Source organism: Thermobia domestica, chromosome 3 (genome assembly GCF_964235325.1).
Source record: "Thermobia domestica chromosome 3, izTheDome1.hap1.1, whole genome shotgun sequence".
NCBI lineage: Eukaryota > Metazoa > Arthropoda > Insecta > Zygentoma > Lepismatidae > Thermobia > Thermobia domestica.
In genome coordinates, this window is record NC_137456.1 from 116,005,763 (window position 1) to 116,028,917 (window position 23,155).

At 34.2% G+C, this 23,155-nt stretch overlaps 1 protein-coding gene across 11 annotated transcripts in view; it reads right to left on the reverse strand.

The window, feature by feature from the left end:
• The window catches only part of LOC145680674 (uncharacterized), a 573,261-nt gene that overhangs the window by 331,296 nt on the left and 218,810 nt on the right, over positions 1-23,155 (reverse strand). For 2 of the 11 annotated variants that reach the window (XM_081751532.1, XM_081751531.1), the window contains exon 4: positions 16,231-16,479. The exons of 7 other annotated variants lie outside the window; for them this stretch is intronic. In XM_081751532.1, coding sequence (XP_081607658.1) covers positions 16,233-16,479 — 247 coding nt within the window. In that variant the 3' untranslated portion in view covers positions 16,231-16,232. Of the gene's footprint in view, positions 1-5,823; positions 6,109-16,230; positions 16,480-23,155 lie in introns of those variants that run through there. 2 more of the 11 variants (XM_081751530.1, XM_081751529.1) reach the window with 2 other exon arrangements.

Below are 23,155 nucleotides of genomic sequence, written 5' to 3' on the forward strand. Positions count from 1 at the left end.
CATCATAACCAAGTTGCATACTTAAAAGTTCTGTGGGCTCATTCTTGGCTTGTAGCAGTAGAAACTCAATATAGAGTATTCTGTATATTTATACTTGCTACCAACCAAGAGTGATGCCACATCACTTGTGACTATTCACCTTTCATATGTTGGGAGGGTATTGCTTCATTTGCAGTCTTGTTCAAGCCTTACTTCTTGACTAGGTTTTCTACAAATAGTCTACTTAGAAATTGCAGACCACATTACGACTTCGATTTTTTTTTTTTTTTTAAATATTATAATGCTAAATAAATATAAATGCGACCGTTTCGATTTCCATTACCATAAGAACAGTAACTACAGATCTTTATTGTAACAATATTTCTCTATATTCTGTAAACAGACAGTAAATCCCAAGGACTTGTGAGATTTTCTGTTCAAAGTGCTTTAAACCTGCAAATTATATACTTCCCTTACAATATTCTTTTGTATTAAAACAATGACAAGAAAGAAACATATTAATCCTGCCTGATGATCATCGTAAGTTCTACAAAATTCGCAAAACATTTTATTTTCTTTCTTCATTCTCATGCATATTAAGCTTTACATTCACTTCCACCGTAATATTACCAAGCATGAAACAATGAAGGAATCTTTAATGAAACTTTGCAGTACATGACACTAGAACTAACAGGTAATAATTCTATTTAGTTATCGTGCGGCAATTTGAAATCAAGGCTGATTTTTTTTTTTTTTTTTTTTTTCAGAATGTGGTGCAGCTGTGCAAGTGAGCTGTGTTGCAAACAAAAGAGGAGTGTACGAAGTGCATTGACCTTGACTGATAGTTATGTGTATTGACGTGGTGAGTGTAGACAGATGTTGCTAAGTAGCATCGTGTGTTCAACATGGAACAAAGAGCGAACATCAAATTTTGTGCACGTCTGGTTAAGACTGCTATAAAAACTTATTAAATGTTGCAACAAGTGTATGGAGCCACTTGTGTATCCTGTGCTCATGTATTTGCATGACACAAGCGTTTCAGAGAAGGACGGGAGTCAGTTGAAGACGACGAATATCCGAGTGCAGCAAGGAAGTGAGAATACAGGAATTGGTGGAGAAAGTGAGGACACTGATCATGGAATACTGAAATGCAACACTGCGAACCCCTGCTGAGATGCGACACTGCAAAATGTCAGAAATATAGGGTGGAAGTTTCCTAACTCTCCACAAACCAAAAAACTGCGCCATTCAAAATCCAAAATCAAGCTTTCGCTCATTGTTTTTCACGATAGTAAGGACACTGTACATAAGGAAATTTGTACATACAAGACAGACGGTTAATACGGTACATCATTTTACCTTTAGGTATTGAAGCAGTTACTGCAATGTATTACACGTACGAGGCCCGCGTTTTAGGGTGATGTTCAGTTGCGTCTATTCAATGACAATGCTCCAAGTCACAAGGCAGTGATTGTGCAAGACTTTTCTCCGAAAAGGGGATCTGTGTGTTGTCCCACCCTCCCTATTCACAAGATCTGGCTCCGTGCGATTATTTTCTATTTCCTTAACTCAAGCCTTCACTCAGGGGTTTGTGCTTTGATAATGCAACAAACATCAAGAGGGCTACGCATGAGTTTTCAATAGCATTCCACAAAAGGATTTTCAGCAATTTTTCTATGCATAGACGGCTAGGACGCAACGATATATGGATGCACGACGATCGTATTTCGAAAGATTCAAGGTAAGAAACTTTTTATGTTCACTTTCTTTCTTTCTACAGTTCCAGTCTTTCAAATTGCCCTACTATGTGAAACAACATATTTTATATGATAGTAAAAATAATTACGAAAACTGCAATTTTGAAGCAACATCTTTCATGTGCCCATCCAGACAACTTTTAAACTATGGACAGATTTTCTTGAAAATTGGGAGTATTGTTTCCACTCCTTATATTACCTCTCAAACCTATACAATAAATACGACTGCAGTCTACTTATAATTTTCTACAGATTAAGGACAAAATAAGGTAATTAGATCTAGAAAATAAAAAAGGGAGACAATCGGCAAACTGGTCTAGTTGGACAATACACCTAGGTATAGTCATTGTTACACCAATATTCATGCCAGTGACGAAGAAGTTTCTAGCTTTTCAAAATAATCCATTTTCATATATTTAACCTTATTCCGAATTCTTAACATTTTAAAGAAACCAGAATTAAGGGGGCATCAATTATTTATTGAATGTCATTTCTTGAATGTCTTTTTGACTGAATTTATTGTAGAATGGTTGGCCTTTCTCTCAAAACACTGCAGAAATTCATACAAGAAATTATTAGTAGACTACGTAACTACAAGCCGACAATTATACGCTTTTTTTTTTCTTTCTTTTAAAGATACATTTTGGGTTCCATTTGTATTTTTCTCGGGACATCGGAGAACTTTCTGGAAAAAGGATACAATCTCGTTTAACACGGGACCTGGTTACCGAAGGATAAAACTGAAATCCAAGAGCCAGTGGTGCTATCCAGCCGGTTCGCTAGAACTCGTTGTTAAAATATTTCGAGTTCGCAGAACAGTTTGTTATACCAAGACATAAGAGTAAATTTTACCCAGTTATACCCATAAACAGCAAATTTTAGTTCAAGTATCTTTCTTTTTAGAAATTCTTACAACTATAGGGTTTAAAATATGATCCCTTAACCTCAGATATCTAGAATGACAACTGGGGAATGAGGATTATTTATATTTGAAACACATACATACCATTATCAACAATTGCAGATCCATTGCTGGGTTAAAGTCTTTCCAATACTTCTTGACAAGCATCTATCTTGGATAATTCGTTTGCATATATATATATATATATATATATATATATATATATATATATATATATATATATATATTTCTAAATAAAAATTAAATCTTTAGTTTGAAAATTAATGATTATATTCTGCAAGATGACAATTATAAATAAATAATTATGGAAGAATTGGTGGAGTGAGAGTTGAGTCGAGTTGATTTTGAGTTTAACGTCCCGTTCAGCGGCGAGGCTATATGAAACGTGGACCTACTGATTAACGTGGAATCCGAACCACATGAGCTCCCGTCGGGAATCGAACCCGGGTCTCCCATGATGGAGTGAGAATGGGGGAGAAAACCGAGAAGACTAATAGGCACAATGTTATCGATTACGAACTAATGAAGTTTGGGATCGAACCAGCGACTCTTGGAACTACATGGAAAAATTCTACTACTGAGCCACCATGTTTTCTCCTAACGCTTTAGTAGTTTTCAAAATATAAATATCCTTAATAATTAGTTTATTTACTACACTAGCCGAGAATGTGAAAGATTTCCATTTAAAAAGTCTGACAGCAACGCAAATAGTGTAGTGTGATGTAGATGTATATAAAAAGTAGTACGAATGAAATGCTTCCAGTAGAACTTGCTATTAATTTAAAGAGACGTAATTAACTGATTAGGGAGATATTGGACCAACCACACACTTTTTATGTTGCATGAAAATTTTCTATCTATGGAAAGTATAACAGTACTTTCAGTTTACTGGAAATCATGTATCAAAGCAACTTGGTTTATTTAGTAAGTCTTTTCTATGGAGCGATGCAATCTTTTGCTTCCTCCTATCTGCCCTGCTGAGAATAAACGGGCCCTATATAAATATATATTTGAAATAGTCTGAAAAACCTCAGAGTGTAGGCTGTGATGGAACCATGAACTAAGAATTCAAATAAACCTAATTTTTATTTTATTCATAAAAATCATAATCGCAATTCGGTAGGTGAAAATGGAACAAAGTTTGTTGTAATATCTTAACTTCTGGATACATGCATAACATTAGTTTTAAAAATCACAAGGACAGTATTTCCAATCAAGAAATCGTTAAAGGCAGAAGCCAAACAGTCAAGAATCACCTGTAGTCAAAAAACTTTTTTTTTTTAAGTAGTAATTAACAATTCGGATAAAATCACAAAAAAGGATGAAAGCAAACCTCGGGGTAAATTAAAATTAAAAAATACTTATTTTCACATCATTAGATAACAACAATATTTTTCAGAAAATGTAATTAGGACTTTCCTAAGATTTTGTAAATTTTTATACTGGCTTTTGGCAAAGGAAAAAGGAAAATTAATTAATGCAAACAAGGACAGTAGTCCATATAAAATGACAAAGTTTGCAACTAAAAGATCATTCTGGATTCTTCATTCTGGATCCTGCATCAAGCATCGAAATGGAAAATTCTTTAATAAATTACAAATATAGAAAGAGACTACTGTGTGGTCAAACCTAAGCAGGATCTGCAATAAGGTAAAGTATGACTACAGAGAACTTTTAACTTTCTATTTGCATATGACATGATATTAGGAGGTCTCTGAAAGTAACAGGTAAAAATTGAATGTATAAGTATTCAGCTTATTAATGTTATAATTGGCTTAGCATTGAGTGAATCTGAAAATTATCTGGTATACAGTTAAGCTAACATACTACGTCTGGTTACTCTTGGATGTTTACAGTTAAATAATTATATTGTCATTTGTGACAATACGAGATTGCAACCATTCGTTTAATTTCACTTTCTAATTTGATTTATGATTCACTGTTCTTTTAGTTATTGCTATTAATTAGTTTGACCATTATTTATTTATTTATTTATTTATTTTTATTTTTTTTATTTTTATTTTATTTTATTTTATTTTTTTGACTTATGGTATAAGGCAGAGCCATTTATTTTGTAGTGCAGTCGCGTTGCCTGAATATATATTCCAATATTTCAAAATGTAGCCTGCTTCCTCTTTATTTTTACTTCAAAATTTGTAAGAGAAAGGGCAATGTTCCACTTGATCCTGTATAGCGACAAATTCCACATGTATTCTTTCAAAATTTTACATATATTCTTTAGATCAACCTCCTGTGACGCAAGTGACGAAATATGCAAATTATAACCATATGCTCTACCTGGATTATTCATCTTATATAATGGAAAATAAATAAATAAATAAATAAATAAAAAAGCAATCAACATTGCATAATGGGTTTGAAATATTGAAACAGCAATAGCTATTCCCAAGAGTCAACATTGCTCGAATCTCGCACTAAATAACTGATAATATATTATAATTCCTCATAAACATTTCATTACTTCAAGAAAATATTTTATGCATAAGATTTGAAAATTGCATGCCAAAAAACTTTTACTTCTTTTTTAGCTTATTATAAATTCCTATTATAAATATAAGATTCATAATATTTTCTTGAAGTAATCAAGTGTTTATAAAGAAACTTTATAATGTCTGTAATTATTTCGTGTAAGATTCAAATAATTTACTCGTGGCTTAACTTGCTATTTCAATGTTCCTAACGGATCATGCAACGTATATCATAAAATTTTCCCAAGCACAAAACTATCAAAATACATCTAAAGAATGAATATATATATGAATAGGACTGACCGAACAGATGTGTTAAATATCAAAGAAATTTGTACATTTTCTGCTTTTTACTTTCCCCTGAACACATTTTTTACTATTGGTCTTGTTCTTGAAAGCAAATTTTTGTCAGAATTAAACACAATTAGAGAAGGAATCATTTGGCTAATTCTACTTCAAACAAATAATTTGAAAAGAGAAATGTAATGCAAATGTACGTAAGTTTGTAAGTTTGTGTTAAAATAGACAAAAAGCTTTAAACGTTTCAAACATGTGCTTTATTCTTTTTATTAACAAAAATAACATTCCTGATAAAAAATTACATTTTTCTACAATAGCTAGGCCTACCATTATAAAAACAAGAATGTGAAGAAGAAAACAAGAAAACAAGATTTTAAAGGTTATCTTTTGGTGCACGTAATTATTGTAATAACTTTACGTGAGACTTCCTCCATGAACACACAGCATATGTGTCTTTAACGAACTTTTCCTGTTGAATCGCTTTGAACACATCTGACACGCAAAGGGCTTTTCACCTGTGTGAATTCGAAAGTGTCTTTCAAGTTCCTTAGGCCTTGTGAAAGGCTTCATACAAAGTGAGCATATATATCGTTTTTTGTCAGCATCGTTTACTACTGATTTCTTCATACCAATTTCTTCGACATCTAATATCACTGACAATCTGAAAGAAAAAAGAAGTTGTTTATTAATATAAGCCTTAATTTTAAATATTAGCCGTATTATTTTTAAGATAATTAATTCAATATGAATAAATAACAGAAGTATAATAGCCAGTGCTGTTTTTAATTTAGTCATCTAAATTTGATGATACTTTGATACCAAGTGGGGAAAAATTCCATTCGCTCGCATCTTTATCTCTATGTATAAAGAAAATAAAATAATCCTGGCTGACTGATCAACGCTTAGATTAAACTGTTTAAGCTAGAAACTCGAATGTGGATAGAATCTGTGATAAGGTATCAATAAGGAAAAATTTTTGGAAATACGTGGAAGGGGGTAAATAGGGGCAGCAATTCTTATAACAAGATGCCCATCTGTCACTCTCGCTATTGACATGAAATTTGGTATTTAGAATTTTCACTTAAAATAATCACACATATGCTTCAGGAATTATTATTATAATATTATTATTGATCTAAAAGAGAAGGAAAACGGGTAAAAGAAAACATGTCCATAGCTCAAAATTCCTTAGGGTTACAGACACTAAATCCGGGATTTGGATTTTTCATTTACAACAATTCAGCAAAACTAGAGCCGTCTGATATCATGGAAATGTTACATTTCAACACAAGTTATTTCGAATTCGAGAAACGGTGAAGTGGCGATGAATATCATTGTAAAGAAAGTCACACATACGCCATCCAAAAATGCATATTTCATCAACGTGCAGTAGGTTCGCAAGGGATTACCTTCAGAGCATAATTTCCAGATATAACTTCCCACAGAATTCTCAAATATGCTCTAACACGGAATCCTTCGGCGCAAAGTCGGAAGTTTTGAGGACCGCCAGCACCACGGTCCCTCGTGTTCGGAATAACGAATGCTGCGATGTTTTATTTCACGCTTGTACGTGAGAAAAAAAAAAAAAAGTGGCATATATCGTGACAAAATACATCGCAGCACGCGTTATTCCGAACACAATAGACCGTGGAGCTAGCGGTCTCTAACATTTCAAACTTCTCGCCGAAGAATGTCGTATCCACTGCTGTCAAAGCTTACTATTTGCCTACTTCAAACCCTTTCTGAAATTATAACATACCTGAGAATTTTGTTGGGAGTACGTCTTGGAAATATGCCATGTAGGGAATATTACATATTGTTACAATATGCATTTCTGAATGGTGTATATGTGACTTTATTTAAGCTGATATGGATCGCTAACCCACGGCTTTTCGAGTTCGAAAGAACACGTGTTGAAATGTAGTTTCTCCTCGCTTTTGAACGTCCCTACTTTTGGAACTACGTACTTTTCCAGACAGGTTCATATGAACTCTTTGTGGTAATGAAGATGAAGATGAAACATAATTTTATCATTCCACAGGAGCTTGGTCTTGGTTTTTGAAGGCCTAGTTGGCTGTGGTCTTGATCCGTTGTTATGCTCCGTCCTTCTTTATTTTTCTGGGAGCTGTGATAACTTCATTGCTGCTTTCCTCTTCTTCAATTTACTCGGTTTCACGTGATTGTCTATGTCGGTCATTCTGTTAGTTTATGAGAACATATTCTGGTGGAAATTGTTTGGGCTTGAGAAGTATCATTGCACTATTTGCTATATATGAACCATCGTGTTCTACATTAAGAAGTCAAGTATCCTTCATGATAGTGACTTTAATATTATCATGCACTTATCCGTCCATGATGCAGAAATCTATAGATACTTGCCGGACATTCCTCCCAATGGATTGTCTGGCGTATTTAGATTAGGACTTCTTTATGGCTATGATAACGTGACAGGAACATCGAGTACCGAGGTCACTCCAGTAACCAGAAAACTTGGTATTAAGCAGGGTGCGCACAGAAATTGTGAAGTGATATGGTATTTCAACCTGTTAAACCCATGGGCTCGCTCCATCAGATTTCTCTGTTGAAGCTTGCTGAACATCGGCACGTGTCTAATGTTATTAAATAGGACAACATGTTTATGGGACGGTATCACTCTAGTCACCATCAGAAGACATCGTGACTTCTTGCCCATTTTGTGAAAACAGAAAACGAATATTCATATAATAATAATACTGATAATATACACATATAAACTTTCCTTAATCTTTTCATCCCTCTCTCTATCTCTTTCTTACTGTTTTTCAATGAAACGGCCCAGTCCAGACTTTTGAAACATGTGTATCTCCATTTTGAAGTTTTGTCGATCCTAAGTTACGTATCCTAAAATACTGTAACTCCTGTTGTGTGTTACGGGTACATATTAGAATTATGAAACTAAAAGCGACATTGTGATCACGAACAACCTGATTTATTGAAGTGAACAAGACATGGCAATCTCTTTTTTAGTCGTAAAATTGTTGAAAATTGCTACGAATTTCATTCATTTACTATGAAGAAGTATGATTACATTGAAGAATCGGTACTACTTCACTAGCATGACGTTAATCCTAGAAGGTGCTTTCTATCGTATTCGTAATTATTTTAAAGACAAGACTGATTCAGTGTACAACATACATTTATTTTAATTACTTATGTATAATCATATGTTGTATGATGAGGTGGAGTGTATGGATTTTGTATCTTACTTGCTAGTAATGTAATTAATAGATAAATGCTCTTTTCCTCACGTAGATATAACACTATTATTGTAACATAATATCTTATAATTAGCAACGGAATCGCATGTATGTATTTATGCTGCAAGAGCAGCGTATATTTGAACAGAGACGGAGTTCCAACTAGGTAAACAAGGCAAGCTGACTAGGGCCGCAAAACTCAGAGGGGTGCAAAGAAAAAAATCAACATTTAGAACAATTCTTTTCTCTAAATTATTACTGTGACGTTTTAGTTTGTTTGACTAAGAACTATCTAAACCTAGAGAGAGATACCTTTATATACTAAAAAAATTAATGTACTATAAAACAGGCTGTAGCTGTAGCAAAATTGTCAAAGATATACTGGAACGATTATATTGGTAGGTAGTTTATCACGCAGGGCGGATATAGTGGTGGGTGAAGATAAATTGCTTAGGGCCGAAAGATATCTAATCCCCACTGTATTTGAATAACTTCGAAAGACACTACAATAGTAGATATAATATGGTACCTATTCATATGATTATGCAAATATTTTCTGTACACTTTTTTTTAAATGTTTGCATGTTTTTACATTTAACTGGTAATTCATTTCTATAGTTAATAGATCTAATTAAATTCATATGTAACATACCCACTGTTAACGACCGGACTATTAAAGAAGATATACAATAATACGTTAAGTGAATGTTTGAAGGAAAACAAAATCATTCATTAACTCGTATAAGCAAACTGCGAACACTTAAATTATTTTTCTGATGATTTCAATATATTGGGGTAACTTGAGGAACATCAAGATAAACTTCAAATCCTCAGTTTGACTACCAGTTAAATCTTTAGTTTGTTTTAGAAATTTATCTTCCATTATCGCTGACGCAGCTGATTGTTGTATTGCATGAAAAATGTTTCACCATAGCTATGGAAACGATTTACGAGCTGTATGTTTCATTCCGCTACGCATACAAACTAGACTACGGACTAAAGGTAATGGAACGCCAAATTAATGAGGCTAAGTTGCATTTTATTATGGTGTTTAACTTAAGTTTCATATATATGGGAGGGGAGAGCGTGTTGTGTTATGTTCTTGTCGTATCTTTTCCATTCCGTTCTCGATTATGAAAATCAGGGAACGCCATTCCTTATTCTTGTGATAAACAGCAGTTTCTACGAACCTTATAATTGTAATTACGAACGACTAAACAGCAGCAATAAGTGGGACATGATTAACTGAATTTTAATGAAATCATTGAAGAATCTACGATTTAAAAATACAATTTTAAGTATCATTTGCTAGCAAGCTCACGTTGTGGAAATGAATCTGAGCCAGTTAAGTTTAAAGATACAAATTAAATAAATAAATGTCATACTCACCTTTCGACAATTGAGTCTTCGTACTCATATTGATTCTTCTAATTTATTTGTCAATCCTGATGATAAATAAGTTGTAGTTTTTCCTCTGATATATATTCTAATGAACTACGTTGTGACTGTATAAAATAGATATTCATGCATTACACGCTCGTAGATATGCAATACATTGTCCGATTGAAATGGAAGCCTCATCACAAAATTTGTGTGTCTGCATAGAACAAGCTATTAGTAGTCCGAAAGTCGTTGGACAATAGAACAAGTGTAGCTGTACGTGGATCACAGTCAGACGACACCAGTGAACGTCTACTGTGCAACGAAGTGACTTCGAACGTGGCTGTATAGCGGGACTGGAAGAGGCCGCGTAATTGTTCAGCATAATTGCCTCCATCGGTGGTGTGCTTGATGCGAGGCACGGGTTCTTACAACAGATTGCTCCGCCAGTGATCCCGTGACTCACTAGGGAACACCTGGACAGAACGATCCTTCGAGCCATCCTGACAGAACAGCGGTTGTCAATGCAATCAGATACCGTGCCCTCTGCGTCTCCCGATCTGGCGCACGAATAACAGGTTGGAGGAAGGTCTATGTTCTCAATGTTTCTACCTATATGAGGCCGATGTGTATTTTGCACCATTGCGTTACAATTTTACTCACTCCAAGAAATTCCAGTTAAATTAATGACAAATTATCTTACTATTCATAAGTACTAAGATTACAGGATTGCAATATTTCATTCAAGGAATTGAATGAATTATGCGAGGAAGTTTTAAATGAAAACCTTAGAAGTGTGACAAAATGCCGAAAAGCTGTATGATTGATCTATAAGTTGACAAAAGTTATCGTCATTGTTCGAAGAGTGACCAGAAGGCGGCAACATCAGGAGAAGCACCGAACAAGTAAGCAATGTTACTGCAAAGATGGCCGCCCCACCAGCGATCTTTGAGTAATATAGGTATTAAACCAATTGGAATTCATTACACGATGAAATTGCAGTTAAGGTGATTCTTTGTCTTAGTTTCATTGTGTACAAGATTCATGCAGAGATGAATCTGATGCCAATACTTTCACAAGCAATTCCTAAATCACAGTCTTGAATGCTAATTTTTATTCTATTTTAATTTTTTCTTCTTCAAAACGCACTTAACTCTTATGATTAACCAATTTATATTAATATTAACAAAATAAGGTGTGCTAGGGGGTATACATTTTACAAAGTTATTGTCAAATGAAAATAAATATATTTTATATACAATTTATATAAAAATTATGCTGTTTTCTTTTATAGATAACTATACAATCATATTCACAATAAGTGTGCTTACTTATTTGTATGGATATGGCTATTCGATATTGTGTGAACTTATAGAAATGATAATAATTAGAAATGACGTAAGTAAAAGGCTAATAGTCACCGCAAGAAACAAACCACGTCACTAGAAAGTACTTTCGAAGAACATCGTGCCTAAGCTGAAGATGAAGACGATGTTCTTCGAAAGTACTTCCTAGTGATGTAGTTTGTTTCTTGCGGTGACTATTAGCCTTTTACTTACGTTATTTCTTATATAAAAGTTATCTAACGGTAATACTGTATTATATGAGATATTTATCTAAGACTTACTATCGATAACAGTATATGATGTGACACTCACTGTAAAATATATACATGCTCAAAAGTCAAAGATCGCGAATTTAGACCTTACACTTGTATAACGGTATATGAATGGAAGTAGGCATTCTGAACGGGGTTGAAAACAATCATTCCAAAGAAATAATATACTAGTAATATCCAAGTAGATATTAAATATTACGGTACATACACACGTGATGTTGCACGTAAGTTTAACATGCCATATAATATTTTATGACAATGGTCCGTGGTGTGCAACTATATAGTACAAACTGAATCTGAATACCCAGTTATTAGTACTAGAAATAAGAGTCTCATTCTTAAATTAAGGACATACACAGCTTTTGATGAGTTCCAGCGTACAGACTGGTGTCCAGAATCACGTCATTCCAGATGTATTCAATAGAGCTTAGAGAGATATACAAGCTCCCTGTATAATGCTGCTCTATAGCAGCATACCAAATAATCCTTTTCAACTGTTCTCTGGGTTGTATTGCGCAGTACGTGTACCCCAGATCTGTATACTTAAAACCTCTCTGAAGAATCTGGACTCATCTCAGTGTTCCGTTCTTCATTCACAATGCTCTCCAAACCAACTATATGGACTGCAGCTGCGTTAATTAAATGCTTCGAACTGGCATATGAACATCCTGTTATTGTGTCATGGCATATCAGGATAAATGTGCGCCAACGCCTGAGGACACACTTGGTTGTTATATCTACTATATGATTGTTATTGGAGCCTGTAGGCCTACTGCGTGGACATTCTAAGCTGAAGCATACGCTGTTTTGCCAGAGTCCTGAAACTCACTCCGTAAAACCTGGAAGTCTTAGTCCAACGCCCGATAGGTATGATTCAGCTCCATTCGAGCGATATGAGCTATACTCTTTTCGTATAAATCACATTAACAGCACTACAGTATACGACTAGTGCGTTTCAGTCAAACCAAACAGATATGATACCTAGAGACGAAACTTTTTCGCAACAATTTTGATATTTTGTAGCATTAATTATCACAAGTTTCGCATTTATTTTTTAAATGTAGCACAAGTTTGCTCTTTTTTTTTAATATGGTACTTGTAAACAGTATATTTTTGGTACTAAGATGTATCTAATACAAAAATGAGGATATACCTTAAGTAGGTGCACATTCTAGCTAACGTATTCACTGAAATATAGAGGTTAACCCTTTTTTGCCCAAGTTTTTTTGTTCTCCGATTTAGTTAAAACTTCCATTATTTTGGTCCTTACGATGAAAAAAGATCTACAGTGTAGTTCTTTAACATGTTATGTTGATGACCTTGAAAATAACCCATGTTCCATTATTGGAACACCAGGCTAAAATGAGGGTCTTGTTCTTGAAACATTACACAGCAATAAATATCTCATTATTTTATATTTACTTTCTATATGAGATGCAAATGTAATTAGAAAAAAACATTCACTTTAGATACAAATGGAGCTGGGATAACTTATATTATTTTCATCTATCTAAACTTCATAGATCTACTAACAAGGGCACATACAGTGACTTTAAAATGTTTGGTGCAAAATGTAATGTAAAACATAACCAAGTATCTCTTGCTCACTACACTTCACTGCTCCAGTTTTGCTCCAATGTACATCCTGAAACAAGCTTGATGAAGACGAACCTTACATTTCCCTCATAGTATTTTGCACATTGCAAACCGTCCTTATTTTACTGCTAGCAGTAACCCATGTCCTTCAGGATCAAATTTGATTTATTTAGGTGTTCTTCCAAGAGGATCCTTCCATGTTTTCGGTTTTCTAGCAGCTGTAAGTAGATTTCCACATCTCCGTAGGTATGTTTACAACCATTATTTCCCTTCGAAAATGTAGATATTCATAGTTTTCGTCTTCTTTCTCTCAAACTTTCTGTACAATTACCAAACACTGTGAAGAGCGGGATCTATGCAGAAAGCAAATATCGGCGGCCACCACCACTCCTTCGACTTCACTGATATTCTGTACAGATTTAGGTTCTATTTTATTCGATCTACTCCTCCCATATATATATTTTGTATTGGGCAACAATGTTTGGCTTTACTACTGATACTTTCTTTCTTTGGCAATCCAGTTTTCATCTGCGCTACCTTCAGCACTATGAGCACCATTTTCAGGAGCAGTAATGAGTAATGTAGATATCAGCTTCAGTAAAGTCATCATCTTCCTCCAAGGAAGCCAAGATCTCCTCTACAGCTAACTCTCTGTAAATAAAAAGATACAGTTTATTCAAGTAACTGCGGAACTATTTCGAAAAATATTACAAGGAACACTCAAAATCTGAACAATCACTATTGTGCTTGATATATAAAATATTCGGCAATGGAATCGATAACTGGACCACTAGGCTATATGTGTAACGTAAATGGAAAACAAAAGTGTTTCTAAATATCATTCCTCACTATTTCTAAAGTACACTAATCTAAGTTAATCTAAAGTTGTAATATGTGTAGCAGGCCAGTTATCTACACAATCCTCATTTATTTGCATGGAAAAGTCTGTTCTAAAATATTTACAAGGGCGTATGTAAATATTACTCTAAACAAATGCTACGTTTTATCTTATTGATATGCAAATAAACCACTGTGAAAATGTTTGAATGGAATGGCAAATGAATCTGTTACTCTTTCAATAGTGTAATATATTCAGCAGACAGAAAAAAAAAATGGGATGGTACACGTTGGGTCAATTCTGTATACATTTAATTGTGAACTTAAACCGTACATAAAAGGTTCTAAGCATCAATGTAAACCTACTCAAAATACCAGATCTTTCAATAGACAATGTAGCTAATGTGTACCCTCACTTGAGCCTGTGTTCCATTTTTGGAACATCTAAACTTATGACGTCATATCCTACGTTTGATTTGCATGAACTTTTAACCAAATATTTTATGAGATTCAACAACCTCTTATTATTTATATATTAAAAGCAAGACAAGTTCTGAATGAGAATACAAAAGTTGTACCCACCTTTCCTTCCCATGGCGAAGCAGAAAGATATCCCGAAATATATGCAACAAGCATTTCTCCTCTCAGCACTCATCTTGTTGTCTACCGAAGGCAACAACTTCAGTGACATCTACTTTCAACTTCAAAATCAAAAGATCAAGGATTTCCATTGTCGAGACTGATTTATTTGAGCAAAAGCGAACACAGCTTTTTTGTTCCATTATTGGAACACTGGGAAAAACCAGGTTAATGCAAAAATTTAAACCTCATCCTTAGTTAAAGGATAACATGCAGCAAGATTTTACCAATTCTTCTTTTAAGTTTGTTCTCCTGTCAGTAATAATCATATTATACTTGGAAAAGAATCTCTCGGCATCAACACTAGAGACTGGTAACCATAACGAACTTAACGAGCTGATAGCAAAAGACCTGTGGTTAACTTTTAAACTGTTTAACAATGATACAATGTCAACTCCCTTATCCTCACTATTGAGAATTTCAATAACCTTACTTTAACATTCACCGTAAGTAACCAACAGATCATGAACATTTTCACCACAAAACACAGGCAACGATTTAAACAACAGTTCAGTTTTGTAGATGTCTACATGTTTATGAAGTGAAACAGTTTCTGGATCAAATAACTCGCAGAGCTTTTCGTACTTTCCACACAGAATTGTCGTCACTTGCTTGCGTGTAATTTTGCAGCTTCATCAATACTTTTGACAGGCAGTTTTCAACTTCACTTGAACTTCAGCCTGATGAGAAGCACTACCCTTTTTAATTAACTTTACAGTAGCACAACCAAATTTTCCTGCTTGAGCTAACTCTATTTATTTCGCAAGTTTTCGTTTTCCCGACAATAAGGTGAGCATAAGAGTCCCAGCTGGCTTTAGTGACGCACAAAGAGACGTTGAAAATCCCAGAAAATAACATCACGCCATGCAAGGTTACGGATTTTATGGAGAACTTAATTTAGCGTCGTGCACGTTTTCGGCAAAATGCAACGATTTTTAAGTTAAATAATATTGGAAATGCGCTTTTTAGTTATTATTAGTAATAATTAGCAAGAATTCCACTTTTTCGCTTTTATCGCAAGTAATGCCGAATTTCGCAAAAAATTTGCGATAATACAGTATAAACGTGATTTCAGGTTCTGAAACGAAAAGTTTGAGGTTTCCTAAAACTTTTTTTTTTTTTTTTTTTTTTTTAAAGCAGCACGTCGCATTTGTGAAAAAGTTTCGTCTCTAATGGTAGCTAGCTCTCGAATTAGTTTATCTTGCGTTTCAGTGCTACCACATATCTACAATGGGAGTCAAAGAACAGGCACTATTTATGACATCTGAACGCCTGTTCCACGTAAAACAACAGTTGTTTCACCATGGATATCTACTTTTAATTCTACCTTATGAGCATGTATATATATATATATATATATATATATATATATATATAAACCAAATTCTTGCACGAAGCCTTGGAAGGCTAAGTCGACTAGGATGATAATTACATTTTACAGTTTAAAAACCAAAGTACACATGATAAAAATACATACTTCTATGTACTATCTTTTTGATGAAAAATAAAAAGGTGTGTCTTCAGCGAACCCTTTTGAGTAAATCTTCTTGAACACTGGCAGCATTGAAAGGGTTTCTCTCCCGTGTGAACTCGAATGTGTCTTTCAAGTTCTTTAGGTCTCATAAAACGTTTCAAACACCAAGTGCATTGGTGTCGTTTCCTGTCAGTATCGTTCACTACAGAAGTTGTGGTTTGAACTGAATCAGCATTCAATGGCACTATTGGTCTGAAAAAAAGAAATATTTTATTTAATGAATTTCGAGTTTACATTACCTCCTTTTTACAATAAATGCATTAATATGACCTACATTAAGTTGCACTGTTTGAAAAATCAGTACGATATATAGATTAGTTTAAAATCTTTCCAGTTCTTGCTGAGCTCTTGAAAGTATTTATTTAACATATTATATAGAAAAACATAATAGAAACACTTTCGGCTTTGTGTCTGGTAATTCCTTTATTAATTACTTCAGATTAAAGTGACGAATTTACATATGAATGAAGAAGGTTTGATAATCCAGAACTCCACGGCAGCGTATCTTCAACTGTGGTTCACGGACCACAAATAGGTCTTGAAGTATGTTCTTGTGGTTCTTAGATTGAGCATTAATTCAAAACAGAAAAAAAAAAAAAAGGATTGAGCATTTGTTCAAAACAGGAAGAAAAAATCAAGTGAATTACGTATCACACTACAACTGAGAATCTCGAAGTTTGAAAATTATACATGCTAGCGTCTGTTGGTTTTACTCCAGACTTCAGTTATTATTAATAAAAACTATGTATTTTCTTATTTTAATAACAATATAAAGTTAAGATAATGTTAATTACTACTAATTTAAAAATATAAGTATACTGGTTAATATATACTCATATGCATTGAATATGTTTTTGACAAGAGTAGGGTGGTCTGTAGAACATTCTAATAAAAGTGGTTCTAATTTGAAAAAAAAAAAAAAAGTTGAAGAAATGCTGTTCTACAGCATTCCTGCGCCAGTAAACACGTTTAAATTAAATCAAGGTGTCTAAGATGTTGAAAACATGTCGTTTCCACGGAAATTACAAGTAAGATACATAAAATTTTATTTAGAGCCTCTATTCTGAGGTTGGTTGAAAGGGTAAAAATATATAGTAGAGTCTTAGGCAGGTTGATAGTAATAATCCAGTTTGAACTACATTGGCACACGAGAGGATGCAATAGTGAGTTTGTTTCTGTATCGATAAAACCTTCAAATCATATTACATTAAATTATATGTTAGCTACAGTTTAAGAATTTCAGAAAATGCAACAAGTTTAAATGTTTTGCGTGTAATTATAAAAAGATTAAAAAATAAAAGATTCATGAGCCATTATTACGTCTTGCGTCTAGGTATTAACAATTAGATAGCGAATTATGGAACTATCTTAACAAAACTTAACTTATTAATACGGAGGTAGACCATCTTTTAGCTTCTAGTATAGCTTGTATTAATCGTGGTATTAAGACTTATAACCAGTAAATCGTTTCCAGAGTAATAGTGCATCCTTCTGCATGCAGTATTCTTATATCAGCAATGATAGAGGACATAAACGCCGTTAACCATAGATAATCAACAACATTCAAATTAGAGGATTAAGCGGTCGACGGAATGTTTTGAAAGCTCGTCTTGATGTTCCTTAAACCACACCTGAAGTATGGGTGTGTGTAACGGCGTACTATCATCTCGATATTTACATAACCGTTAGTAGTAATTTGTCCTTTGTGAGCAATAATAAAGTCAACGAAATACCATGAAATTGCTGTCCCACTAGCACAGAGACGCTGGCATATTTAACACTAGAAGTAAGCAGTCTGCAGCATACGCCACTTCGGGTGTTCCAAATACTTAAGTGCGGCCTGTTGCTGGAAAGGAGGAGGAATTTTATTTATTGAACCATACTATTCTCTGTGGACCATATTACTCGTTGCCAATAATCGGCGATCTATTGTCGGAACCATGTTTTTCGCGCTAACACGCCGGTGGTGTTCAGAAGTTTCATAATTGCAACCCAACCTTACATGTTGAGGTTATGCATCTCTGTCCAGACTATGATCGTGAAAACAAGTCGCTCTCGGTACTGATTAAGTTCTGCAGTTACTTGTGCCACATCAACTCTACAGTATTTTGTGACAATCATTTGCAATGTTCGGTGATCCCTCTAACCTAGGCTCGGTTTCTGCCCATTATTCATCTTCCTTGACAATATATTGCTGCTAGTTCTGTATACTTCATCACCTTTGGACATGTGTCACTTTCGAAATACTTAACACGCTGTTAGCGGATATCTCTGCTCCAGCATCCATAATTTGCCCTCTTTGAAAGCCGAAGAAGTCTCGCGTTTTGCAGAACCAACGTCTGGTCTTCTCCACACATGAGTCCGTAATATGCCACTTCACGTATTATTCACGATTACCATAGTGTTACTGAGTCAAAAATGGGCTCCGTGGATTTTTTTGGGATACTCCCGTTTCCTTCCACATTCTCATTTCACCAGTTCTTTCATCATCATTTACTTGCCTTAACAGGATGTCTATTAATATTCCAAAATGAAATTTCGTGACTTTTTCGTGACCTTTTCTTTACCAGACCATAAAGATTTCGTAACATTCTCAAGAGTGAAGTTGGGTGCGAATTGGGCCAAGTTTTCATGCATGCGATAGAAGCCTGCGATTTGGTAGCGTCTAAAACCGACCATAGATATTTTTGGTGGTGAATTTTGACGTTTTATAGAACAAAATTTTCCAGTCTGCATTTATATTTATAAGGATAAAAAAAATCGTGACCCAAAAGCTAAATTTTGTAGCTTTTTCTTGACTCTCATGACCGTTTTCTGATTTCATGACTTTTGTGACCGATAGACATCCTGCTTAATCATTCGTCTTTTAACCTAAAGAGCATAATCATGGGGTGTTAAACCGAAAGATTTCCTTTCATTTCCTTTTTAAAGATTGTGTGTTATCAAACCCAGGTGTTTCCATTATTTTGATAACTACCTATATATCCGTTAATCAAATGAGTTATTTTCGATTTAAATTAAGTATCATGCAATCTGGAACTAATACAGAATAACATATAATCACTAGAGTTTGGTTAAACGCAACTTTCCAAAAATATCGTTATTCTACATCAAGTAGATGTACGCAAGAGAGCTGAAGATAGCAATTAAAACTCTACTCAACTTTTTTATTACAACTTCTTTATTTCCTATTACTTTTCAAATGTGGTTTCTAAGTATTTCCAATATGATTATTTGCAACAATACATTATTTCTTCTTAAGTTGGCACGTTTGCTTAATAAACAAGGCCAATATAAAAAAATATCACTGTATACAAATAGCAATTAACGTTTCAACAAGGAATGTATCCACTGGTTCAAAACGACACAAACTAAAGAATCAACCAAATACTTTATCTTTGTGTAATAGCAAAGCTTGTAGTAATGACTACCGTAAGGTAAATATTTATATTAAAAGTGATCAGGATTGATTATTATATATGCCAAATCTATGGGAAGTGAGTTGTCAGGAAACAAATGAAGCTCGGAACAAGAATTGCCAGTTTTCACTTAGCTGAAATGAACACAAATATTGAAGGAAACTGTTAATGGCACAGTTCGTTAGTGAATTTTCTATAGATTAATATTAGCATAGCTTCTGGTAAAAAAAAAATTGTTCAATTTTATAACGACTTGATCATGTTGCATTTCTCTCGCAAATTTCCCCTGCCATTTGATTATCGCTGAGAATATTTTCAGTTATGAATGGAATATATTTCAGTGGAGAGATGAACGGAAGGTGATGGTGTACAATGATAGTCGTTTGTTTCGGATACCGTGTATGTGGTGAAGCGCAGGTAAACGGAAAATCCCATGCATGTTCGAACTCGTCATACCAGACCTGCATGAAGCATGCTGGTACGGAAAAAAAAAAAGCTAAACATCGCTTTCATATCTTGTATTAATTAAGAGAGGTACGGCTTGTGTCGCAAATTCGTGATTCTTCTCGTTCTACTTTATCTGAATACTTTGCAGAACCCGTCAGGATTACAAACGTTCTCATAGTTAATACCGCCATACGAAGTTCAATAGCGAGAGAAGGATAATGTACATTAGAAAGACGTTCAGCATCTGGACGACTTGCTACCTGCTTTGAATACCTGCTTGTGCAATTGATATTAAGGTGAGAAATTTTGAGCACTCTATATGACATAATGGCGATGTCCCAAGGACACTATATTAAGATAACTACGATTTACTATCAGCTTCTTCTTCTGTATGAACTTTGGAGCAGGTTCGTGAAATCATATTTTTGTTTTAAAATTTGTCACTATCAGTGTGTATATACCATACCATACCATACCTATTGATACCATACCATATGTGTATCAATATTCTACCTTACACTTCTGTGTTATATCTTTAATTTAAAGGGAAACCCGAAGATTTCAAATAAAGTAGACATATCTACCTGACATTTCATGTCTTAGTGCTATATAATGATTAAACGAACAGAAAATTAGTTTCATCGTGTAGAGATTCATTCAAAGATGAATCAGATACTAATACCTACTGACGTGATTCCTATACCAAGGACTTTGGAATTGTAGGTCTTGAATGCTAATTTCTATTGTAAATAATATTTTATTTTTCAAAACACACTAACTTTTATAACTAACCAATTTATTTCGTAATATTAACTAAAAAAAGTGTGTTAGGCTATATGCATTTTACAAATATGTATCTCATCGTCAAAAGAAAATAGTGTATTTTATATGCAATTTATAAATAAATTATGCCATTTTCTTTTGTCGACAATTATACAAACATGTGTAGCTGATGTGAGACCTGAGTTTATAAAAGTGGAGTTATCTAACGCTAATACTGCCCTATATGAAATATTTATCTCAGAATAATATTGATAACAATATAGGATGTGATACTCATTAGTGAATACACACATGCTCAAAAATTAAAGATTGTGAATTTAGACCAGTACTTGTGTAATCGTACACAAATGGATACAGACGTTCTTAACAGGAATGAAAACAATAACTACAAATGAAACAATATACAGAGGTAGGATAGAGCAAAAACGCGTTCTGAAACCACACAAGTGCATAAAATCGTGCCATAAGGTAAGTGTAACGTATACAAGCTTAATATATTATGTGATGTTTTATGGTAACAGTGCATGCTATGCAATTATGAGTCAGATATTGGATCAGAACTGCTGGGAATAGTCTTGTCCTCACATTAAAATATCTACTGCTTTAAAACAGCCGACTGTCCTCTGGACACCTTGCTCATGCAGTCATTGTAACCACGGTACGTCGGGTTATATTTGCATTGGTTCTTGCTGCGATATCTATGAGATCTGGCTCGTTACATGGTTGCAGTCAAGCTGTCATTGACAAATAAGCCTGTTACTGTGTGGAAGTTCTGAGCTGAAGCATTGACTGATATTATTATTATTATGTAACTTCTATTACAGCCATGAAATTCACTTTATAATACCTGGAAGTTCGATAGATATGATTCAGTTCCATTCAACCGGTGATCCGTCCTTCTCATTTCAACATGAAATTGATGAGCTATACCCCCTTCGCATAAACCACATTAGCAGCACTATAGTACAAGACTAGTACGTTTCAGCCAAACCAAACAAATATGATGGCCGGCTCTCTAATAAGTTCATCTTGCGTTCAAGTGCTCCCACATGTCTACAATGGGAGTCAAAGGGCAGGATGTATGACATTTGAACGACTGTTCCAGGTGAAACAACGGTTGTTTCACCATAGATACCCACTCTTATGTCTACTTTATGAGCATGTGTGTATAAGTCGTATACATGCACTCTATAAATATTACTTTTATTCTCTATCACTTTTTCCAGTCTACTTATAAATTTAAGCAACTCAAATAAAAAGAACAAATCTTAAACCAAATTCTTGCACAAAGCCTTGGAAGGGTAAGTCGACCAAAATGAGATTTAAATTTTGTAGTTTAGAAACCAAAGTACACATAGTAGAAACATACTTTTATATACTGTCTTTTTGATGAACCATAAAAATGTGTCTCTTTAACGAACTCTCTAGAGTGAACTCGAATGTGTCTTTCAAGTTCTTTAGGTCTCGTAAAACGTTTCATATACCAAGTGCATTTGTATCGTTTTCTTTCAGTACCATTCACGACAGAGGTAATGGTATGCATTGAATCAACATTCAATGGCACTATTGGTCTGAAAACAAGAAATATTATATTTAGTAAATTTCAAGTACGCATTACATTTTATTTACAATAATTATATTAACATGACCTACCTCTCCCTTTGAAAACGTATAAGGTCTTCAGCTACTATGGTGTAGCCGTATGTTACGTCTAGCTGAACTGTTTTTAAAATCAGTAGGATGTGTAGATCAGTCAAAACTTTTCCACCTTTTGCTCAGCTTTTGAAAGCATAATCCCTTGTGGAATTGTTTAAATAACATTTTTCAGAAAGACTACCGAAAAATCAAATCAATGATAATAAGTAAATTAGGACTGTTTATTAACCATCACTTTACGGAAAGGATATAGTGGTTTAAGATCAACAAATCACGAATTCGAGAGTTTCTTTGGAGCGCTTGTATGATAACTGAAGCTACAATGGATAAGTAATATTATGGCTAGGCATCTACCAACAATGAATTCGGCTAACTATAGGGGGCATAGCCTCTTAATGTATGAAAGCATATGTTATGGATTCACAAATAAAACATCTATCCTACTTACATGATTCCTGAAGTCCTTTCTACCACTGGCAGCTTTTTTAAGTATTTTTTTTTAACTTGTATACGAAACTATGACGTGCACGTATCAAAATTATCAGTAATTGTTCTTGCTTAAT